At 42.7% G+C, this 22216-nt stretch overlaps 1 protein-coding gene across 2 annotated transcripts in view; it reads right to left on the minus strand.

Moving 5' to 3' along the window:
* LOC124556793 (SRSF protein kinase 3) overlaps positions 1 to 22216 on the minus strand; it is a 383958-nt gene that overhangs the window by 265268 nt on the left and 96474 nt on the right. Inside the window, exon 1 of one of the 2 annotated variants that reach the window (XM_047130806.1) lies at positions 19595 to 19709. The exons of the other annotated variant lie outside the window; for it this stretch is intronic. Within the exon in view, the coding sequence (XP_046986762.1) occupies positions 19595 to 19626 (32 nt within the window). The 5' untranslated portion in view covers positions 19627 to 19709. Of the gene's footprint in view, positions 1 to 19594; positions 19710 to 22216 lie in introns of those variants that run through there. 2 annotated transcript variants of the gene reach the window in all.

Raw genomic sequence — 22216 nt, forward strand, 5'->3', positions numbered from 1 at the left:
GCCGCAGTATGTCCATAAGTTTAACTATATCGGCTAAATGTAGCTAATGCACAACACCAACGTTGAGAATTCAAAGTCGGCACGAAAACAAGTACATGGTGATCTTTATGGAGCCATCGGAAAGAGCGCTTCGGTACCCGTCGTACACAACACCAGCGTTGAGAATTCAAAGTCAACACGAAAACAAGTACATGGTGATCTTTATGGAACCATCGGAAAGGGCGCTTCGGTACCCCTCGTACAGCCGACGCGTGTGTTCGATCAATACCACGTGAACCACACATGGCTCGTTTGTTCAGCTTCTACCTGCGTTTTTGCCCTCATTTATGCAGTTCTATTCACCAGACGAAGGTATATTTCACACCGCGACGTCTGTGACAGAACGTGCAGTTGTTTCCATAACAACATTACACGATCAGACAGTACGAGGTACATATGCAGAACGAAAACATTCTTCATAAATTAAGAAGTGTGTCACATTTTAAATGCACACGTACCCAGGTGATTTCAAAACTGGTGGTGATAGAAATAATAACACAGAAAGAAAACTAACTACAAGCAGTATACAATTAACGTGATTTTTTCCCGAGAACTTAGTTGCGCCTATATTTAAGAGAAAGCGTTTCGCGAGTTAACTGACGAATAACCATATAAAATAAGGCAATTACGTACTATGGATAGTTCACTTAATTTGCCGGCCGAGGTGGCCAAGCGGTTAAAGGCGCTACAGTCTGGAACCGCGCGACCGCTACGTCGCAGGTTCGAATCCTGCCTCGGGCATGGATGTGTGTGCTGTCCTTAGGTTAGTTAGGTTTAAGTAGTTCTAAGTTCTAGGGGACTGATGACCTTAGAAGTTGAGTCCCGTAGTGCTCAGAGCCATTTGAACCAAGTTCACTTAATTTACTCACTCTGCCTCCCTCTCGCCCACCAAATACAGACACCGCAATGCTATATGCTTAAAGAATAAAATAATTCTAAAGTCTTGGTGCCCCCAGGCAAGGAAATAATAAGCAAACAATGTTACCTCGAAACTGCAAGCCCACTCGGCTGTAAGTAATGTACACTGTAACGGTAATAAACTGTTGCATTGCTTAATACTGTATAGCATTAGTTCTCAGTTCTTTAAAGCTGATTGACAAGAATATGCACCGTTGCTATAGGCTAGTAAACTGAAAGCTGATACTTTCGGCACATATCTAAGAAGATTACTATCTAGGTGACTCAGAAGGAAGAAATAATTAATCAGCTGTGTTGAGGTTTATATTCTGTTACGAAATCGAACAGACGTCCTGTTTCTATCATTACGTGCAATAATTATATCTGGTGAATTGGGCTCCGCCTGAAATCAAATAAAACAAATAAAAAAAGATCAGGGTAATACACGTGTATGTGGCCCACTGAATATACACCATAGATCCTATCGAGAAATCTTACAGCTAGTAATTACGAATGCCGTAATACGAGAAACATTTTCTTTCCATCACATCGACAGCACAGATATCGGTGCCTTTGTACGTTATCTAGCCCAAAAGTAAATATAGGAAAGAAGAGCAAAGTGGGTCAGTTTTACACGGATTATCGTGTGCTAAGTTTTTGTATTAATTATCGACGGAGAAACAAACATAATACTCATCACACAGATTTATTTCACTTTAGCCCGTCTCTGAATGGGACCTTGATGCACTTGCGGACGGACAGAGTCAATGAGTGAGTGTGATCGTCAGTGAGTGAATGTAATGATAATGTTCTTCATTCGGAAACAACACAAATTAAGGCCTAAAGAATATAACACTGTTGGGTATAGCCTGTTCCTTCTTTACTACCCTTACATGTAGTTTATTTACAATTTTGTTGTATCACAGATAACCAGCGTCGAGACAAATGGGTGAATGCGACAAGCTTAGGAGTAATACTCGGTGTAGCTGCGTAGCTGGCAGCGAGTCGGGCTGGGAAATCAATGGCTGGGGTCAGCGTCTCGCGATACAGGACGGCGCAGCCGCGGCACCTGCCTAGCCGCAGCCCGTGTGCTCCATTTGTTATCGCCACCATTCCACCAAAACTTTCACAGCTCTGCAGTTAAAAAGGCCTGCTGCTACGTTCTATTACGTAAAGCTCTTATTTCAAAGGTTTGCTATCGAACTTGATCTCTCAGTCAGCTGTCAGATGCGCCCAAAAACTGAGTCGAAATGACTCCGAATTACGTTACTTACAAGGAACCCCTTGAGTACGAGGTCCCAAGTTCAATCTTTAGTAAAGCTCATTTGAAAGTGTTGTATTAACAATTATGACAGGAAAAATATTAGCTGCTAATGACTCGCCATGCGCATCAGGAGGGCGACAGAAAATGAGTGTCCTGGAGGTACAAGAGATCAACCTATGTCATGTACGTATTACTTATCACAAAATGGACATCGTCAACAGTCAAGAAAGGTTCAAAACAAACCATCAACTTGTGCCATTAACACCGAATGAAAATCAGCGCGCCACAGTGATCACAAAGGTTCGCACCTTCAGGATCGAAGGCGATCTCCTTGGGAGTTGAACTGTGCAGGATATTGAGCTAGGTACCCAATCTTACAGAATGCATATAGAATCATATTGGAGTGACGGGGTGATGAGAACTGATGGAATGTGATGGCATGCAACTGCATGCGTAACAGTCTGTAGTGGAGATTATCGTCAAACTGGTAATCCTTTAAGGAGTAGCTGCAGATAGTGCGATAATATGCTTTATAGGCACGGAAAAACAAATATCCTGAGGCTGAATTTGTCCAGTGGTTCCAGGTGGTATGAACAGCAATGTAACACACTTTTCAGAAGGTACAGTTAGCTCTAAAGGAGTACGATTTTTATACGCAGACCAGGAATCAAGAGAAAGCAAGTTATTTTGACTAGGTATTGGCCAAAAGAAGTGCTCGTACCATAGTCGTAGTTATCTTACGCTCATTTTCCCATTATGGTTTGCCATGACGTAAATATTCCCGACTGCCCTTGAAATATCACGAACACGAGAAAGAATCCAACTTCTTGCATCACAATAAATAACTGTCCAGCCAATTTAGCATCCAGATTAACAGTCGGCATAATTGTATACGAACGTGTTAAGGCACTGGTGTTAGTTGATCTCCATACAACTCTCTTGGTACCTCTAATTTTCTGGGTTCCTTTCATACGCATTTCCTCTTCAAATCCCGATTGGGCAGAGTTGAAAACAAACTCCTTACTGTACGATGGGGTAAGTTTTTTTGTCTAATCTACAAATTTTCGGGCCGATTCCGCAGTTTGCTGTGCATCTTTTAAGTTGACGCTTTGTTTGAAATTTCGTTGTCTTTCGGGCTCCCTGCCCGGCAAGGAGGATGAACTACATGGTTCGACACCTATTTCCGTATCACTTTCGTTTGTTAAGCACGCATCATCATTGCGCTCCCCAGTATATTGTCCGCACAGTTGAGCATATACGATACCACACATTCCATTGACTCATTTGCCGACCGAAGTGGCCGAGCGATTCTTGGCGCTTCAGTCTGGAACCACGCGACCGCTACGGTCGCAGGTTCGAATCCTGCCCCGGGCATGGATCTGTGTGATGTCCTTAGGTTAGTTAGGTTTAAGTAGTTCTAAGTTCTAGGAGACTGATGACCTCAGATGTTGAGTCCCATAGTGCTCAGAGCCATTTGAACCATTGACTCATTTTCCAGAAACGCTAATATTTCATCTGTCACTTCTTTCTCATTCTGCGAAATTCCTTGGGTTCCTTTCTGGCAAAATATTAACTTCGACAACAGTTGCTGGAAATAATGACTGCTTGCTTTGCTTATAGTTGCCATTGTTCTGCTTTGTATAAACTCCACTAGCACTGTAGCACTGTTGCGAGTTACTCGTCGGCTAAGCAGTTCAACTACTTTCCGTAGCGTCATACAGTGCTCACCAAACATACGTCTAGTCCAGCCCCCTGTTGCCATTAGCAGCCTTATTGTGGTTGCATTGTAGACAGTATGTTGGGCGTCGAATACCGTAAATATCACTGGCCTTATGCGACCTCGCACACAAGGGGTTCGTTGTTGGATTTATTAAAACACCCATGCGCGGACGTCTTAGCTTGCGAAGAAACTTTAATTGACATACATCAGTCCTCCATTGTGTACTTCTGACATAAATTTATTGCCGGCCGGAGTGGCCAGGCGGTTCTAGGCGCTACAGTCTGGAACCGAGCGACCTCTACGGTCGCAGGTTCGAATCCTGCCTCGGGCATGAATGTGTGTGATGTCCTTGTGTTATTTGGGTTTAATTAGTTCTACGTTCTAGGCGACTGATGACCTCAGAAGTTAAGTCACATAGTGCTCAGAGCCATTTGAACACGAATTTATTACATTTTAGGCCAATTTTTGCTTATTATTTAGGACTATAATATGTTTTATGATTTACGAGTTCTCAGAAGTTTCGAGATGTGGGGTTTCGTCTAGGATAAATGCGAAATTGCTTTCAAATCTATCTCACGAAATGACGGGTGGTTGAACACTTATGTCCCAGTGGTTCCAAAGTGAAACCACCACCTCAAAACAACTGCCTGTTTACATTTTCCAAATTTCTTTTTGTACTCGTTGCTCACTATGACGATAAAGGTCAATTTTGTGAAAAATTTAGAAATTAATTTTTTCATATTATTGGGACACAAATACTTATTTCCTCCACTATCAAATTAACTGTTCCTTGACGCCTCACTATCACATCAATCGAACCCTTCTTTTACTAAAGTTACCCATAACTATGCTTCTTTTCTACCCGATTCGTTTCTATATATAAATCTTCGTTAGTTATCCAATCTTTAGCAGCATTCTGCAGCACCAAATTTTAAGAGCTTCTCCTCTCTTCTTTTCTGAACTGCTTATTGTCGACGCTTCACTTCCTTCCAAGGTTAAATTTCAGGCAAATGGTTTTATAAAATACTTTCTAACACCTCAATTTGTATTAGATGTTAACACATTTCTATTTTTCAGTAACGCTTCTCCTACTACTCGCAGTTTGCACTTTTTCCGTTATACTTCAGCAGCCGTCAGTAATTTTGCTGCTCAAATAACGAAAGGAGCCTAATGCTCTCAGCGTCTCATTTCCTGACCTAATTCCCTCATTGTAACCTAATTTAATGCGACTATACCCCATGAGCCTGGTTTTACTGATGACTGTCTTAAAACCTCTTTTCAAGACACTATTCATATTGTTCAACTGATCTTCTACGACTTTTGCTACCCCTGACAGCATTACCTTTTCACTGGAAGACCTTCAAGTTCTTATTTCTTCTCCATAAACTTTCATTCCAAATCCAGATTTATACCTGGTTTTCTTTCCTGCTTGTTCACTGTACTGACTGACTGGGGACAGGCTACAAGCCTTTATCACTCCCGTCCCTACTAGTTCATGTTCTTTGACTTCCGTAACAGCAGTCTGGTTTCTGTACAAAATGTAGATAGCCTCACGTTTGTGTATTTTATTCTACTATCTTCAAAATTTCGAAGTGTACACCTGTCAACATTATAAGAAGCTTTTTTCTAAATCTAGCTATAAACGGTGGTTTACCTTACCTAAGTATACCTTCTAACACAACCGATAGTAATCAGCTGTGAATAATTAATTTTGGGACGCTGAAGAGTAGGACAGCAAGAGTCTGTAAAATAACATCAAGGAGCCATACAATGCTCGCATTCAACATAAGTACTGGAATTTTTTCTGAAAAACTGGAAATATACGATTAGTAGAGCCATCTGTAAGTAAACTATTCTGCTAGACGCACATTTACACTATGGAAATACTTTGTTAAATTATTTGAGAAGGAAAAGTGTCCAACAGAATAGCAACTATACCAACTGTAATAATTTTTATACCGTTTGAAGATGATACTAATAACGAAATCAAAAACAACAGTTGTAAACAAAAATAATATATGTTAATTGGAAATTTCAGTTCAACTTCCTAAAATTTTTAACTGAGGTGTCAGTAACCATTCACAAAGTTTTGGAATAGCCTTATGTAATGATGAAAAAACCTTCCTGAATTTCAATAAAAATCGCTTTTGTACCTTGATGAACACAAAATACAAGCGAGATTGCTTTCCCAAAGGAGTAACAACGTCGTTAAATGTAAGTCGAGTGCTTCCAAACCACGATGTTGAGACAATTATTGTGTGCGCAACGTCGGGAACTTGAAAAACGCACGTTGCGTAACATCTAGAAAGTGTCTCTTCCCTGTTCTTATTACTATCTTCAGTTAAGCATCTACGGAATTCAATCAACTGCCGCTAATTTTGTAACGTGGACAACAGGAGATGATGATGATGATGATGATGATGATGATAATATGACGCATTTTTGGTTCTTTCATTTTTTATTTCCCTGTGTTACTTCGTGTTGAAACGGATATAGCGTAGATATACACCGTAATTCGTGGTGGCACTGACATCTTCACGTAAACCTAACCATATGCAATTTTATTTCCATACGTTTAGTCATCACTATCATTTGCAGACCAAAAACCACCTTAATGATACAGGGCATACTCCAGGATGCAATGGCACACCTAAAACCCGCCCTACGAGAGAAGTATTCCCCATATTAAGGTCAGAAGCCTCTTCCGATATGAACGTAAGACCAATCACAGGAAGATGACAATTCACAAATATTCGAAGTAGTATCGTCTGTTGACGAGAAGTTTTTCATCTAAGATAACCGGCACCCCTAAGGGGCACCAATTTAAAGTGTTAGTATGCCCACTGGACAAAGATGCCGCTCTTCTGGAGAATGAATAACAATTTGCTATTACGGTAGTCAAGAAACCATAAAAACGTCGCGCACCATGTCACCTACGCGCGAAACAGTTTCCTGGCTTTCATCTTCACTGTTTTGGAATTCAGTAGTCACTTAAGTCGTGTAAACGTGAGTGGCAAATAATTATACAGAATTGTACTTTTGATTGGGATAAAGCAAGGTATCTGTATTGTGTCTGTTATTAGTAGAGACTTCGCTTATACACATGGCCAATTAAAGCGCTGTGCCTGTCGTTTCGAGCGGCAGCCCGACCAACAAACAATCCTTATCGAGCTGCAGTAAGTGTCGTAGTGCCACTAGCATTTTCCCAGGTTCGTCGTATGCTCGTACTCTGTGATTTACTGCATTATCAGCTGCTTTAACCAATAAATAAGTACGAAGCCATCTCTAATGCGATTCTGACTCATCTCGATAACAATTTAAGTATTTCACAATACTCGAACTTAATTTCAAATCCTGGCCAAATATGGTACTTCCTACAGTAGGTAGCGTGAAGGCAAGCTATTACATTTCAATGCAAGGACGACGACCTTGAGCTAAACCGAACGCAAGACGTACGCAGCAGACGCTGCATTTCTTTACTTCCAGAAAGCCTTTGATACAGTGCCGCTCAATCTTCTAGTAAATAAATTACATGGATACGAAAAATCCTATTGGACTGAGGACTTCCTAGCAAACAGAACTTAGTACGTCGTTCATAATCGTGAGGCATTCGCAGAACAAAGGGTAGCGTGTGGCATACATCAATGTAGTGTGATGAACGCGCGGTTGTTCACGACCTAGCGAACAACACCTGTAGCTCTTTGCGGCTATTCGCAGGCGACGCAATTAGCTAGAAACTTGCTACGAAATGCAGACACACTTGCTGGTGATAAGCACCTGGAGCAAATATTGAGCTAAACATAAATTTAATGTAATGCACTTAAACACACGAAAACGTCCGGTATCTTCAGACAACGCGATAGTCAGTCAGTCACTAATTAGTCACTACATTCAACGACGTGTAAGTTCCTGTCCCAAGCGATTTAAGGTGCAACGCCACGAACAAATCTAGCCGAGGGAAAGGAGGGTAACTGACGAGATCGTCATGATACAGAACCCTCTAAAATCTCCGATATTTTCCGATATAGAGGAGAAAACTAAACTGCAGATGGAACCCGTGTCCGGAACCGTCATCCACCGAGACAACAGAGCATCGCAGTCATGGAAGACAAGGCCTTTCTACGCACAGCAGCTACTTCTATCTTCTCTACTGGCGATGGTGGTAATGAGTTGCGATCACTGAATAACAAACAACGGTCCGTCTGCATACGAAGTCAGCAGGCGCCGGCACCTGTAACTTCGACGCTCTCTACCGTCTTTGGATAACGTTTCCGAACACAGATTCCTATCCTCAGTTTGTTCAAGACACCTTCAACAAATCCTCGAAGTCTGTCGCAACATCTGCCTCTGTACATGCCATCGTCTCTCTTGTCTTGTTCTCGTTTTTCCCTAGATGAGACGTAAGATCATCATCATCATCATCATTTCCGACTGATTATGTCTTTCAGCGTTCAGAGAGAGACGTAAGATGGTTACAGAATAATGGTCACGCAGTCTTCTTCGGATACAGGTTCTATTAATTTCCCCAACAGAATTTCGCGAGAACTACGTCACATTTCTTCATAGCATTCCCATTAATTTCCCCGAACATTTCTCTTACACTTTCGTATGGCTATACTGATCTGTTACTACCGTAGCAGCAGGGTATTAATTCTGAATTCATTCTATGTCTGTTGTCATGCCTATTCGCTAAGGACTTCAAACCCATTGAACAAGACTCTAGAATTTGTTGCCCTAACCTCTTGAATGTGATTTTTATTACAGATGCAGTGTGTTTTCGCAGATCCTTCCCAACAAATATAAAACTTTTCATACGCCTTCCCTATTACTAACTTACGTATCGTCCCAATTCATATCACTTCTTAGAATTGCCCCTTCTTAGTAGTACACCTACACACGATATAACGTGCTCAAGATGTTCACCTCTAATCTTATTGCAGTTAACATCATTTAAAGAGAGCTGCCATTCATTACACCAAGTAGATAATTTCTCAAAAACCTTTCTACATTTAATTGCGACCATGCAATGATGGCTATTGTCATGTCAATGGCAACATCGAAACATACAAACAGATAGTGCTACTGATCTTATTTTTTATATATGCTGAGAGCATTAGCGGTTTTATTATGCTTCTATTCCGTTTTATTTTTGTTTCTATTCAACATTCTCCTCCAGTCTCAACATACAGAGTTCTATTACCCAAATGTGCACCGAACCAACCACGTACCTGCTAATGTACAGTCTCTAAAGCCTTTCGGAAATCTAAGAAGACGGAATCTAACTATTAGCCTGTATTAATGGTAGCAAGATATCGTGTATGAATACAGCAAGCTGTGTTTCACCCGATAATTATTGGCATCATTACAGTTTTGTAAGCGATGGGCGGAACAAGACGTCCAGAGAAACATTAGTAATTGCTTTCTCTGAAAACTACCTAGGACAGATACTTTGGAGGCCCACTCATGATGGGAAGACACGGTGGGCAAAATGAAAGTGGCCCAGAATATATTTCATGCACCCTAAGTTAGGTAACTCAACTTACATCATCCGCCGCAAGTCTATATTGGTTCTAACGGCAACAAATATCTGATCTCTTCGAGGAAGTCCACAATGGAACTTATCTGTAACCATGATGCAGTTGTAGCAACAATGACTTTCAAAATGCAAACGACAATCAAAATTAGTTACATTCCGTAAATTGGATAAGACGCGGTAGTGTCACATCTGAACGATTAACTTTAGCCATTTAACTTTGGGCAGGAGCATACAAAGGAAATGCGGCTCAAATTTAGAAGAATAGTTGACCGAGCCATGGATACTACGCTCTTTAAATTCTTCATTTGTGTACCATATTGCCCGTAATTGCTTTACAATTTTCGTTCCGTCGTTACAACTACAAGAAAATAATTGTTTTTCACTCCAGGAGCTTTACTTCAATAAAGCGAAACGCGTCTGGTGAGAAAAACACACATATTCCTATAATTGAAACGACGAACAAAATTACCCTCAGTAACTCTGTTCTTTTTACAACAGTCCTTCGTAATGGGAGGGAACCTCCGTGGTACACAGTCGCTGTAAAGAATTTTCTAAAGAAACAGGAGTCACAGCACACTACGTGTTAGAAACAGCGTATGGCTGTAGATGGAGAAATGCCGAATGAAACGTTTGGCTGTACAAAGAGCAACAAAATGGTTCAAATGGCTCTGAGCACTATGGGACTTAACATCTGTGGTCATCAGTCCCCTAGAACTTAGAACTACTTAAATCTAACTAACCTAAGGACATCACACACATCCATGCCCGAGGCAGGATTCGAACCTGCGACCGTAGCAGTCGCGCGGTTCCGGACTGAGCGCTTAGAACCGCTAGACCACCGCGGCCGGCAAAAAGAGCAACATGTGAAGCCTTCAATGACTACCATCGCAGTGTGTTATCGAACGACTACTCACAAACCTCAAAGAAATGCTGGTCACGTGTAAAAGACTGTCTAATTTCAAAATTAGAGCATGGACACTCATGCATGAGACAGGAACTGCAATTCGCGGCAGCAGTGCAAAAGCAGAGCTGCTGAACTCAGTTCTTTTACAAAGCGAAACTAAGAGTACTGCCCCAATTTAATTTTTTCCACCACTGCAAAAATTAGTGATATGGATATCCGTCAGTAACGTTGAGAAACTGATGAAATCGTTAAAATTGAAGGAGGCCCCAGAGGCGAGGGGCTCCGATCACATTATATACTTAATCCACGACTGCCTTGTACCCCTCTTTTAATCATAATATACCGGACATCCCACGAACAAAAAAAACTTTGCCAAATAGAAGAAATCACAGGTCAAATCCGTCTGCAAAAAGGGTAGCAGACACGATCCACAAAACTACCGTCCATTACCTTTGCCATCCACCTGTTGCAGTGTCCTACGATGTATTTCGAGCTCAAATGTACTGAGGTATCTCGAACAAAATGGCTTCCTCCGTCCCAATCAGCGTGGATTTCGGAAACATCAGTAACGTGAAACCTAATTCGCGCTCTTCTTATATGACATCCTGAAATCGACAGATCAATGAAGTCAGGTAGATGCAGTATTTCTTGGCTTCCGGTAAGCATTGGATTCAGTATCACACCAACGCTAATTAACAAAACTACGATAATATTGGTTATCAAACTAACGTTTTTGGTGAATTGAGAATTTCATGGTAGGACAATACAGCACATTATCTTGGGTGGTGGGTCATCGACGTATACAGAACTAACTTCAGGCGAGTCACTGAGAAGCGTATTGTGATCATGCTATTCATGTTGGGAAGAAAAAAAAAAAAAGAAAAAAAGCTGCACAGATACTGAGACAGATCTTGACGGCCTTGGAAGTGGTACACGGTCTGACAATTTGTTTTAAATGTTCAGACATGTAAATCTGCGCGCTTCACAAAATGAGAAAAGTGGTATTCTGTGACTACAATATCAGTGAAAAACAATTGGCATCAGTCAACTCATACAAATACTTAGATGAAACAATTTGTAGGGATATGAAATAGAATGTTAACATAGACTCAGTGGTAGGTGAAGCAAAGGCCAGACTTCGTGTCATTGTCAGGATACCAGGAAAACGTAATCAAGGCAACATAGGGCATTCCCCACGAAACAGTTGTACGACTCATCCTGGAATACTGCTCAAGTGTGTGGAAGCTATACCAAATAGGGCTGACGAGAGATAATGAATGTATACAAAGAAGATCAGTGCGATTATGCAGATGTTTGTTTTGGTTAACTCGTGGGAGAGCGATACGGGGATTTTGAAAAGGCCGAACAGGCAGATGCGTGAAAATACAGGCAAGTTATCCCATGATAGTCGTCTTACAAAACGAACCAATTGAAAGTAAAGAAACTAGGAACAGAGTACAACACCGCACGCATAGAATGCCGTGAACACACCTTCACATGCATATACATGTACGTTCCACAAGTTGCATAAAAAAATTCCCACACACTACATTCTACTTCTGTTTTCAAGTACCTCGCAGTTCCTAATATGGTTTTCGTGTGCTTATGTGTGTGTGTGGGGGGGGGGGGGGGGGAGGGAGGGGGAGGTTTCTAGGAGTTCTGGGACTTTGCTGGAAAAATTCCTGCTAATATTCGAAGAGTCTCCCTGCTTACATACATTTGTTATCCTGTCTGCTGTAATAACTGATTTATCTGACGCTGGCTTTTTAAAAATCAGTCTCCAAGTTTCGTCCAACCCAGAAACCCTCATCTACATTCCACATATTCATAGTCATCCGAGTGACCGTTTCTGGCGTATACGTCACTCACAACCAACCCAGGGAAAAATTACAAGTTCTCTTCGTGCAGTGTAGGTCGAGGAATTCGTCAGTGGACCGACAAAGCATCTTGCAACTGAAATACCCTCTGTTAATTCATTAGAGGTATGTGACAAACTTTTCAATGATTATCCATATACAGTATTCGTTGCGAATCAGCTCCAGATCTGGGCACGGCCCACGAGCCACCATTTGGTGATCACTTGGTGCAAATGCATCAACAAGAATAGCTGACAAGCTCCGCGGTTCGTTCGCTACAGGAGAATGCTGTGACACTCCATCACCGGCGCAATTCGCAGCGGCCGTAAGACGAGTACGAAGCTGGTCGACAGTTTCTAACGCAGCTCCTTCTCCACGATCACGCAGCGGCCGCCAGCCCTAGCCATATGAACACTTGAACCAAGCTCTTTCAAATACAGGAACAAATAAAGGAACTAAGTTTAAACTATGTTGCGGTTACATAAAAACAAAACCAAGAAAAATGCACAAACTCTGAGTTCCGTCTGTTGCAAATGTCGCTGCTAATTGGTGCTGACGTTGCGGAACGTAAAGCGCTACTGACAAGGAACGCATCCCTGTGCGCTGCCGGATTTTCGTTAGTAGTGCTAATGTCGACGTAAGGTGGAAACAAGTGTCAGTGTGCATTACAGTTGCAGACAGTCAACATGGGTTTGAACAAGGGAAGTGGGGCGCATTAAATGGATATGGAGAAGTCGTCTTTCCGCACCAGGGTTGAAGAATATGATTCGGAAGTTCGAATTAACTGGCGATTTGCGAACTGCTCTTTGGAGTGACCAACGGCCAATTGTGCCGCAAATTCTTGAAGAAGCTACTGTGGCCAAGGCTGCGAATGCTGAACGCAGTGTTCGATCCTCAAGCAGTGCACGAGCTATGACACGACATCTGAACATTCCGTGGCCCATCGTTAGAACACTGCAGCGAACAATTGTGAAATGGAATCAATAATGCGGTTCCAGGCTGTAGCGCATACAGATGGTCGCCACACTGACCAACGTTTGTACCCTGGGGCGTAGACATGTTACGCAATTAACACATGTTACCCCCTTATGAGGAAATTACAATGTTTTACTTGCAATGGTTTATTCGTTACTCCTCTTCCGAATGCCGTTACATATATTTCCACGAAGTATCATTGTCCTACTATCACTCTTTTTTCATGGGGCTCTCTCAAGTTGCGAAGGTTTAATTATAACCACACTGTATATTCATTTTTATAAAAGACAGAGATTTTTACCACCCATCACGGTCATTTATCTGTAACACTCCGAATTTACGTACAATCGATGTTTCCGTGTTAACGAATCTAAAGACTACAGAAGAGTAAGTCGCTTATGAAACAATGGCATGTAACAGACGATTGTGACGGGCAGGTTTGCAAGAATGATCAGTGAGGTATTATTTGTGAAGACGTTAAGTTTTGTACACCAGCGTATATTACTTCAAGCAAATTTTTGAGGACGAAAATAAGCTTCGGATAATCTGTCACTGTCAAGGAACATAGCTCGATGAAACTTGGCCCATACATAGCAAACTGCTACAGTGTAGCCTAGAAGGTAACAAAGAAATACGCAATTATACGAACAGAAATTACATTTTTATTCAAAGACAGTAATTACACTGTAGTCACTGCAGTTCATGATGGCCTCAGGGACGTTACAAATGGCAGGACATTGTTCTTAACAGGATGTGTGACACCACGGACGGCAATGCACGCTCTGTGACGTGCTCACATGCTGGCCACGAGGTTGGTAAGCATGCCATTCCTCCGCAACTGCTGGATGGTCGTTGGTGCATGTGGACGTGCTGCCATACGTCTCCCCTGAAGTGCTCCAAATATCGCCTCGTTACAAAGCTCCTCCACCTGCGCTGTTTGATGCGGTAGCACAATGTCAGCCATAAAACTGAAGCCAGGGCCGTATGCACCCCTGAAAAGACGCACATGGAGTAGTCCAGTGTCACAATAACGTTGATTGGTGAGTTCGCCGCCGATTTGGAGGTCAGTAGGCTACGCCCAGGCAACATTATGCCTCCCCGCACCGTAACACGTGGACCACGAAAGCGACGATGTTCGACAATGTTCGTAGTGTATTACGTGTTCCCACCTCTCGTCATATGAGGGTACGATTATCGGAGTTTTATGAATAAATCTTTACGTGGTGAACAACTACAACTTCTATGTAATAGCATCCTTTTCTTCCAATACTTGTTTGATATAAACACGGCTAGTGAGAATCGCGACATTCTCCGAGTCCTGTCTGCCTTACCGTCAATTCAACTCTATAAGGATCTGAGACTGCCGAAATACACTTAACCTTTTGGAAGGCTTCAAAAATCTCTACGTAGTGACGAAAAATATAGCTAATTCTCAGACAACAGACAGTAAATAGTGGGCACTAAAACTTAAAGAATCTGGTTGTCTCATAACGCACAAAACTTTAAAAAGCGCACCGGAATCGGGCATGACTTACGGAAGAGTCAGTTTCCACTTCGCTTTTAGTCTCTCGTTTACTACTTTTATGACAACTGCCTGCATTCAAAAGCAGCGAGATTTTTGAATATGTGATGATGAAAAAAAATCTTAACTCCATAGACGAATTAAATGACTTTAAATTATTATTCCGATTCGTAACACAAATCTTCCATTTCGCTCCCGCTAGTTGCCCATATGCTATTGGTGGAAGAAAACTTTAATTCCATCACTGTCCAAGAAAAATAACCTAAAATCATCAAACGATTGAAAGGCAATCAGTTTATTACTCCCAGTAGAAAAAGCTCTGACATACACTGTTCATAGTCAGCTAACGATTCTCCTAACACTTTTAACTATAAAAACCTTCTGGCTTTGCAAATCACCACACCCCAAGTACTGCATTTACCTACACGACCAACGATTTCACAGGAGTTATAGACTCTAAGTGACCTTTCCATCTATGTTTAGTTTTAGCCAGGGATTGTAACACAGCTAACTTGGATATCATTCTTTTGAAAATGTGATGTTTCTCAAACCGTGCACTTTTGTGACTCGAACGCTACCTAGAAATTGAGAAACAATTCATCTACGGAACAAAGAATTCAATAAGAAAAAAATATACCTCAGAAGCCTCTCAGCGTTCAATCCTTGGTCGTTTCCGTTCTTTCCCCTTATATCAATGATACATCATCTGTGTTACGTTCTGGTAGATATCACTTATATGCCGATGATACCCAACTGTATTCACATGGCACCCTAATAACAACCCTTGTAACATCTCAGGCATTAATATTGACTTTTGTTCATTATCAAGATGTGCACAAAACATGGGTCTCCACCTGAACACCAAGAAATCATCGACTACTCTCGTGAGGCTGTTCATGACATATTAATTAATAACAACAGCAGTTAAAGAACTACACAAAAATCATGTAACAGTATTTATATTGGACAGAACACACCACCACTGGAGAGGGAAAATATTGTTTCTTGCATATATTTAGTTCACGAACATTTCCACCTCAAATGAAATAAAATAAAAGACAGTAGTTATTTATCCTGTCGAATTTATACTATTCTTACTTTCAATACGGAATATATAGTGAAAACTCCAGATGACTGGAACTATTACACCTGTGAGTGTTTACGTAAAATGTGTAACATTTAGCTGTTTCCTCCTGTTATGCCAGTTTATACGCGTTTTGGGTGGCTACGAGTGGATGAAGAGAGGATTTAAAAACTAGTCTGAATTGATAGTTCTCTTATTATATCCTCAAGTATCAAATATTATTCAGAATTTCAATACAACATTCGATATGTCCAGTATCTAGTCTGTATCTTTCCAGAACTATACACAGTTTTATCTTCTCCTCCGTTAATTGACCATTTTAGGTCTAGGACAAGCTTACTATAGTTAACTTCAATGCACTACGGTATTTTTGTGTTTGGTGGTGATAAAACAACTTTTCGTACATGTTGCAATTCATTCTTCTTATGTGAACGTAAAACCTAACTGTGAGTTTGAGCATTGTGTCCGTAATTTTCCCGTTTTGGAACACTTCTTGTTTCGATTTTTTACGTAGACCTCGCTTCTTAGAATTTGGATAAAGCACACTGTGCAAGACGTTTCTACCTTCTCATTCTAGTTTAATTAGAATTTTTAAGAGGATGAGATGCATATGGACGCACTTGTTTGATGGCAGATGCTTAATGACGACTTCTGGTATTTCTGGAGAAGCCCATTTATTGTAAATGTTTCGTGTTGTTGGGGAAGATGTTTCTAATCTCCTGGCTATTGCTTTCAATACTTCTTCATCAAACCGATTGCCTTCATTCCATTCGTATATGTATTTTAGAGCTATCCACTCGTTTTGTTATTCTGTATTTGATGTTCAACTTGGATTGTTGAAGGATATTTACAAGCTGGTTTTTCTGATAGTTTCTTCAACACATTCATTTGTCCCGTTGGAACTTCAAAATCTTGTTTCATAATGACTATGTCGTCTGCAAAAGCAGGACATTCAAGATCCACACTAATCTTCTTAGTACCAAACCTTAAAAGTTACGTTCTATTCGTTTGAGCCATTCTTGTTTTATTTCTTCCAACTGAAAAAGGACGGTCAGTGCATATCTCCCAGTCAAACACCTGTTTGAATCCCAAAGAATTTGCATAAATACTCTAGTAATTTTATTTTGGACTTTGTGTTAAACCAGGTTGGCCCTACAAAAGCTACTAACAACATATGTAGCAAATAAAAGCAACTGGTTTCGTAAGTGATCTAGGCCCGTTTCTCTATTTCTGCTAATCACTAACGTAATTCAACAGTGTGTAAAATGGAGTTTCCCGAAGGTGTGTTAACAAGAAAATCCGCTTCGCCCCTACATGTTGTTTCACCTGTTCCTCATTGGAATCTACTTCTTAAAACATGGTTTTGTTCAGAATGTTCATTATATTTAACACATTAAAATAATTTACCGCAGAAAGCGCTGTTTGAAAGCCTCGGCTGGTAGGATGGCTAGTGGAAAGGCATCCTTGATGCGCAGCACTTGCTTTACAGCCTCATGTAGATTACTATAGGCTTTCCGGCAATAGCGCAGCGCGTCTCTAACCGACGAATAAAACGCAAGGAATAGGAAAACGAGATCAAAGCTAATAGCTGCACATTTGTTCACGCTCTACTAGAACTGCGTGCCGAGCCAGAAGCGGAACGTTGCGCCGCGGCAAGCACCAAGTGCATGACGTCATAAAGACGATCACGCGGCCTGATGCGCATGTAGCGGAGCACCCCTGGCAGCCACTGCGCGCCTCAATGCTCCCCAAAAAACTGACGTAACGATACAAGTATCATTATTTTTAAGTGTGACGATGACTCCAGTCACTGCCTAGTTAACACACTTTAATTTCATAATATAATGTAAGGGATTAGAGAGACCACTTTTTTCTGCCGTGGATTGAGAAACGCAGCAGACGAAGTAGGGAAGTGTCTTATTCAATACGGCACCGACGGATTTACAACACCATGAGTAAGATCTAAGAAGGTTAACAAATTTCCAATCCAGTTCATTAATTTTTTTATTTCTCAAATACTGTTCACCAAATCTATAAATGGAAAGGTGCAAGAACACACGATTCGGTCAAGCCTTCACGAACTTTCATTTCTATACCAGATTCAAACTATCCAGGGCTTTTACAATAAAACTTACTGCAGCGACTCCATCTGTGTATCAAATCTCGGAACAGGTGGGGTATGTTCCACGACTGGAACAATCCTTCTGTATTAGAGCAACTGAAAATTATTTTTCATAACAGTCAGGCTTGGCACAAATCACTCCTAGCATTTGGGCTGTCGTTGAGTTATCTCGTTCACGAAAGCATTTGTTGCACTAGGAAACTGATTAACGTGTGTCGTGGAACAATCCTGAAGAAATTCAGCGGCTGCTTCCCTGAAATGAATCGAAACTCTAAAATTATTGGAGTGATACTGAGGCAAACTATTACATACTACGTTGTGAAAGAGTGAATAAGAGAAAGTGCACTATCATAAATTGTTCGTCTCAGGCAACCAAAATTACTGCAGAAAGAGATGACTGGACTTCGAGATAATCAAATGGTTCAAATGACTCTGAGCACTATGAGACTTAACGTCATAGGTCATCAGTCCCCTAGAACTCAGAACTACTTAAACCTAACTAACCTAAGGACATCACACACATCCATGCCCGAGGCAGGATTCGAACCTGCGACTGTAGCGGTCGCGCGGTTCCAGACTGTAGCGTCTAGAACCGCTCGGCCACTCCGGCCACTCCGGCCGGCCGAGATAATCCGAAACATCGATTCGTTATCATCCTGCCACTTCAGATCGCAGATAACTGTACTTTCTATACATTTTGTTCAAGAGCACTCAAATTTTATTACGCCAACACGATTAAGAGGTAAGCCAGTTTACGAATGATCTCGTGAAACTGGCGTGTCTATTTAGTTAGGCGTAAAACTCACTTCCCACACTCTACTCAAAGAATGCTTTTTTTTAACCAATTGTCTCAGAAAATGCTCTGACAGTCATTCAGTTCGTGTCCGGCGATAATGCCATTAGATGCTTTCGATTAGTCGGGTATAGGAGAAGCTCTGTACGAACTGACTGAAAGGAATTAAGATTAGGGATTAACGTCCCGTCGACGACGACTCGATTAGTGACGGACCACAAGCTCGGATCGGGGAAGGAAGTTGGCCGTGCCCTTTCAGAGTACCAATCCCGGCATCAGCCTTTAGCGATTTAGTGAACTCACGGAACGTCGATCGCGGATTGGATACGAACTGTCGAAGAGATAAGATTCTGTCAGGTTGGCTGCCAATAAACTGTCCCTTTATTTTGTTACCAGCACGTTCTGGTGGTGCAATCCATTAAAATGAACATACCGGGTTAGTGTCCAAACACTCGTCAAATCACACAATGATGAAACTTAAGATATTGGCGAGACTTCACAGTTAAAGACGCGGCAAAAATTCTAAATTTCCTTCATTGCTGAATACCGCAGCCGCTTACGTAAAATTCCGCTTCGGTTACATATCTTACATTGAATCAGGCGGTTTCGGACCTACACGTCCATTTTCAGTTGATATCTGAAGAAAATGCTCAAGCGAAATTAGGGGAGAGGGAGTGGACGGGATGATAGCGTCCAGTTATTTAAAAATACCATCACCACAGCTGGTTTAAAATCAAATGCAGTGACGTAACTTATATAATGTCAAATACTAAAATTCCGTGAACTGCAATGGATACACTTAAAGGAGTTAGCATGCGAAAATAATGTGGAAGTGTCCGGTGTGGGTGTCGCGGTGCTAGATACTTTGCTTGACCTACTCACAGACTGAGGTAGGCGCCGCGCAGAGCGGGCATGCGGCGGCGTCGCTGCGCGGGCGGCGACAGCGAGAGGGACAGGGAGGAGGCTGGGCCGGAGCCGGGCGCCAGGGCTGCGGCTGGCGGGGCGCGCGTCGCGACACTGCCCGCCGGCGCCGAGCCGCCGCACAGCATCGATTGCCACTGCGCTCGCCGGGCCGCCGCGCCAGCCGCCGCCGCCGCCGACGCCGCCGCGCACGCTCACTGCACTCCTCTTACAGTCTCTCTAATTTTACCTTCGTCGTCTTTTCGCGAGGATATACGCTATGTGGAAGGGAGCAATATGTCGGTCGGGTCTTCTACGAACGTACGTAATCTCACTCGTAGCGTCCGCCACTGGAATCTCCGCGACGAAACGCGCTGCTGTTCTTTTGATCTCTTCTTCTTCTTCTTCTTCTTCTTCTTCTATCTGTCCTGCCCGACTGCCCGATAGTGGTCGCAGACTGACGAGCGACGGTCGAGTACCCGGCAACCGAGGCGTTCGCAGCTATCTTCCACACGGGGGACTACTGTACCTGAGAATCCTTCCGGTGAAGCTTAACTATGGCATCCACATTTGCTTTACGAGGTCGTTCTACTTTACATCGTTCTTTTTTCTTATGGTTTTAGGGCGCAAAACTGCTACGGTCATTAGCGCCCGGTCCGTGACTTAGGAAATGGTAAAAAACCAAACTGGAAACCAGCAGCAATGGGAACGAAACTCAAAAAAGTGGGGAAACTAAAAACAGAAGGAAAGCTTAAAAGCCGGCCGGAGTGGCCGAGCGGTTCTAGGCGCTACAGTCTAGAACCGCGCGACAGCTACGGTCGCAGGTTCGAATCCTGCCTCGGGCATGGATGTGTGTGATGTCCTTAGGTTAGTTAGGTTCAAGTAGTTCTAAGTTCTAGGGGACTGATGACCTCAGAAGTTAAGTCCCATAGTGCTCAGAGCCATTTGAGCCATTTTTTTGAAAGCTTAAAAAACCACTATGGAATGGGGTTGTTTGTCCCCAAAAAGAGCTTCGAATGACTGACGTCATCTCACTGACGCTAATAAACTCGAGAACGCGATCGGCTGAGCGCGTGTCATCTGTTAAATGGAAGATATATCAGGCGACAGCTGTAGACGGGCGCGTAACGGAGTAAAATAGGGGCACTCGAGTAAAAGGTGTCTCATCGTCCACAGTTGAGACAAAACGGGGGAGGATCGCTACTTAAAAGATGTCGATGGCTAAAAATACAGTGCCCTAAAAAATGGCTCTGAGCACTATGGGACTTAACATCTATGGTCATCAGTCCCCTAGAACTTAGAACTACTTAAACCTAACTAACCTAAGGACATCACACAACACCCAGTCATCACGAGGCAGAGAAAATCCCTGACCCCGCCGGGAATCGAACCCGGGAACCCGGGCGTGGGAAGCGAGAACGCTACCGCACGACCACGAGCTTCGGACGACAGTGCCCTATTCGGAGTCTAGTTAAAATTACCTCCTCTCGACGACGAGTTCGGGAGGAAGAGGTCCGAGCACACGAGCACATGAAAGAGCTTTCACATCCCGCTATTTATTATTGGGAAGCGTCGACCAATGTGCGTGCCATAAAAGAGCAACACGACGACATAAAACACTCCGTAGATCGGCGAAGGGAAGCGTGCGAACAGCAGGCTGAAGAAGAGAGACTGCAGCCTTGGCCGCTATATCGGCCGCCTCGTTTCCACAGATACCAACATGTACTGGGATCCAGAGGAACGCCACAGAGACGCCCCCCAAGTGGAGCAAGTGGAGGCAGTCCCGAATGCGGTGGACCAGAGGGTGGACAGGGTAGAGAGCTTGGAGACTGAGGAGAGAGCTAAGCAAATCTGAGCATATAATATACTGTATCCGCTGATGGCGACGGATGTATTGGACAGCCTGGAGAACAGCGTGAAGTCCACAGTAAAAACCGAACACTGGTCGGGAAGACGAAAGCGATTAGGGGTGTCGCCAACAACATAGGCACTGTCAACACCAAATGATGTTTTTGAACCATCAGTGTAAATAAATGTGGCATCCTTCATTTGTGCGCATAGAGCAGCAAATGCCCGACGATAAACAAGAGAAGGTGTACCATCCATCTTTACATCGTTCTCTACACACACCCACAGCTGTGACCTGTGATTGTCTCACATCGTGAAATCAACCGATGTCACAGTTTTTCCGCTTATTTACTCGCAATACACTGAGGTGAAAGAAGTAAAGAGACACCTTCTAATATCGTGTCGGACCTCCTTTTACCCGGCGCAGTGCAGCTACTCGACGTGGCACTGACTCGGCAAGTCGTCGGAAGTCCCCTGCGGAAACAATGAGCCGTGTTGTCTCGATAGCTGTCCATCAATACGAAATTGTTGCCGGTGCACGGTATTGTACACGAACTGACCTCTCGATTACGTCGCATAGTTCGATGGGATTCGTGTTAGACGATGTGATTCGCTCGAAGTATCCAGAATGTCCTTACAAGGAATCCCCAACAACTGTGGCCCGGTGACGTGACATCGTCGTGTGAGGACGTGAAGTCCACGAATGGCTGCAATTGGTCTCCAAGTAGCTGAACATGGCCATTTCCAGCCACTGAT

The sequence above is a fragment of the Schistocerca americana genome, chromosome X (assembly GCF_021461395.2).
Source record: "Schistocerca americana isolate TAMUIC-IGC-003095 chromosome X, iqSchAmer2.1, whole genome shotgun sequence".
NCBI classification, from domain to species: Eukaryota; Metazoa; Arthropoda; class Insecta; order Orthoptera; family Acrididae; genus Schistocerca; species Schistocerca americana.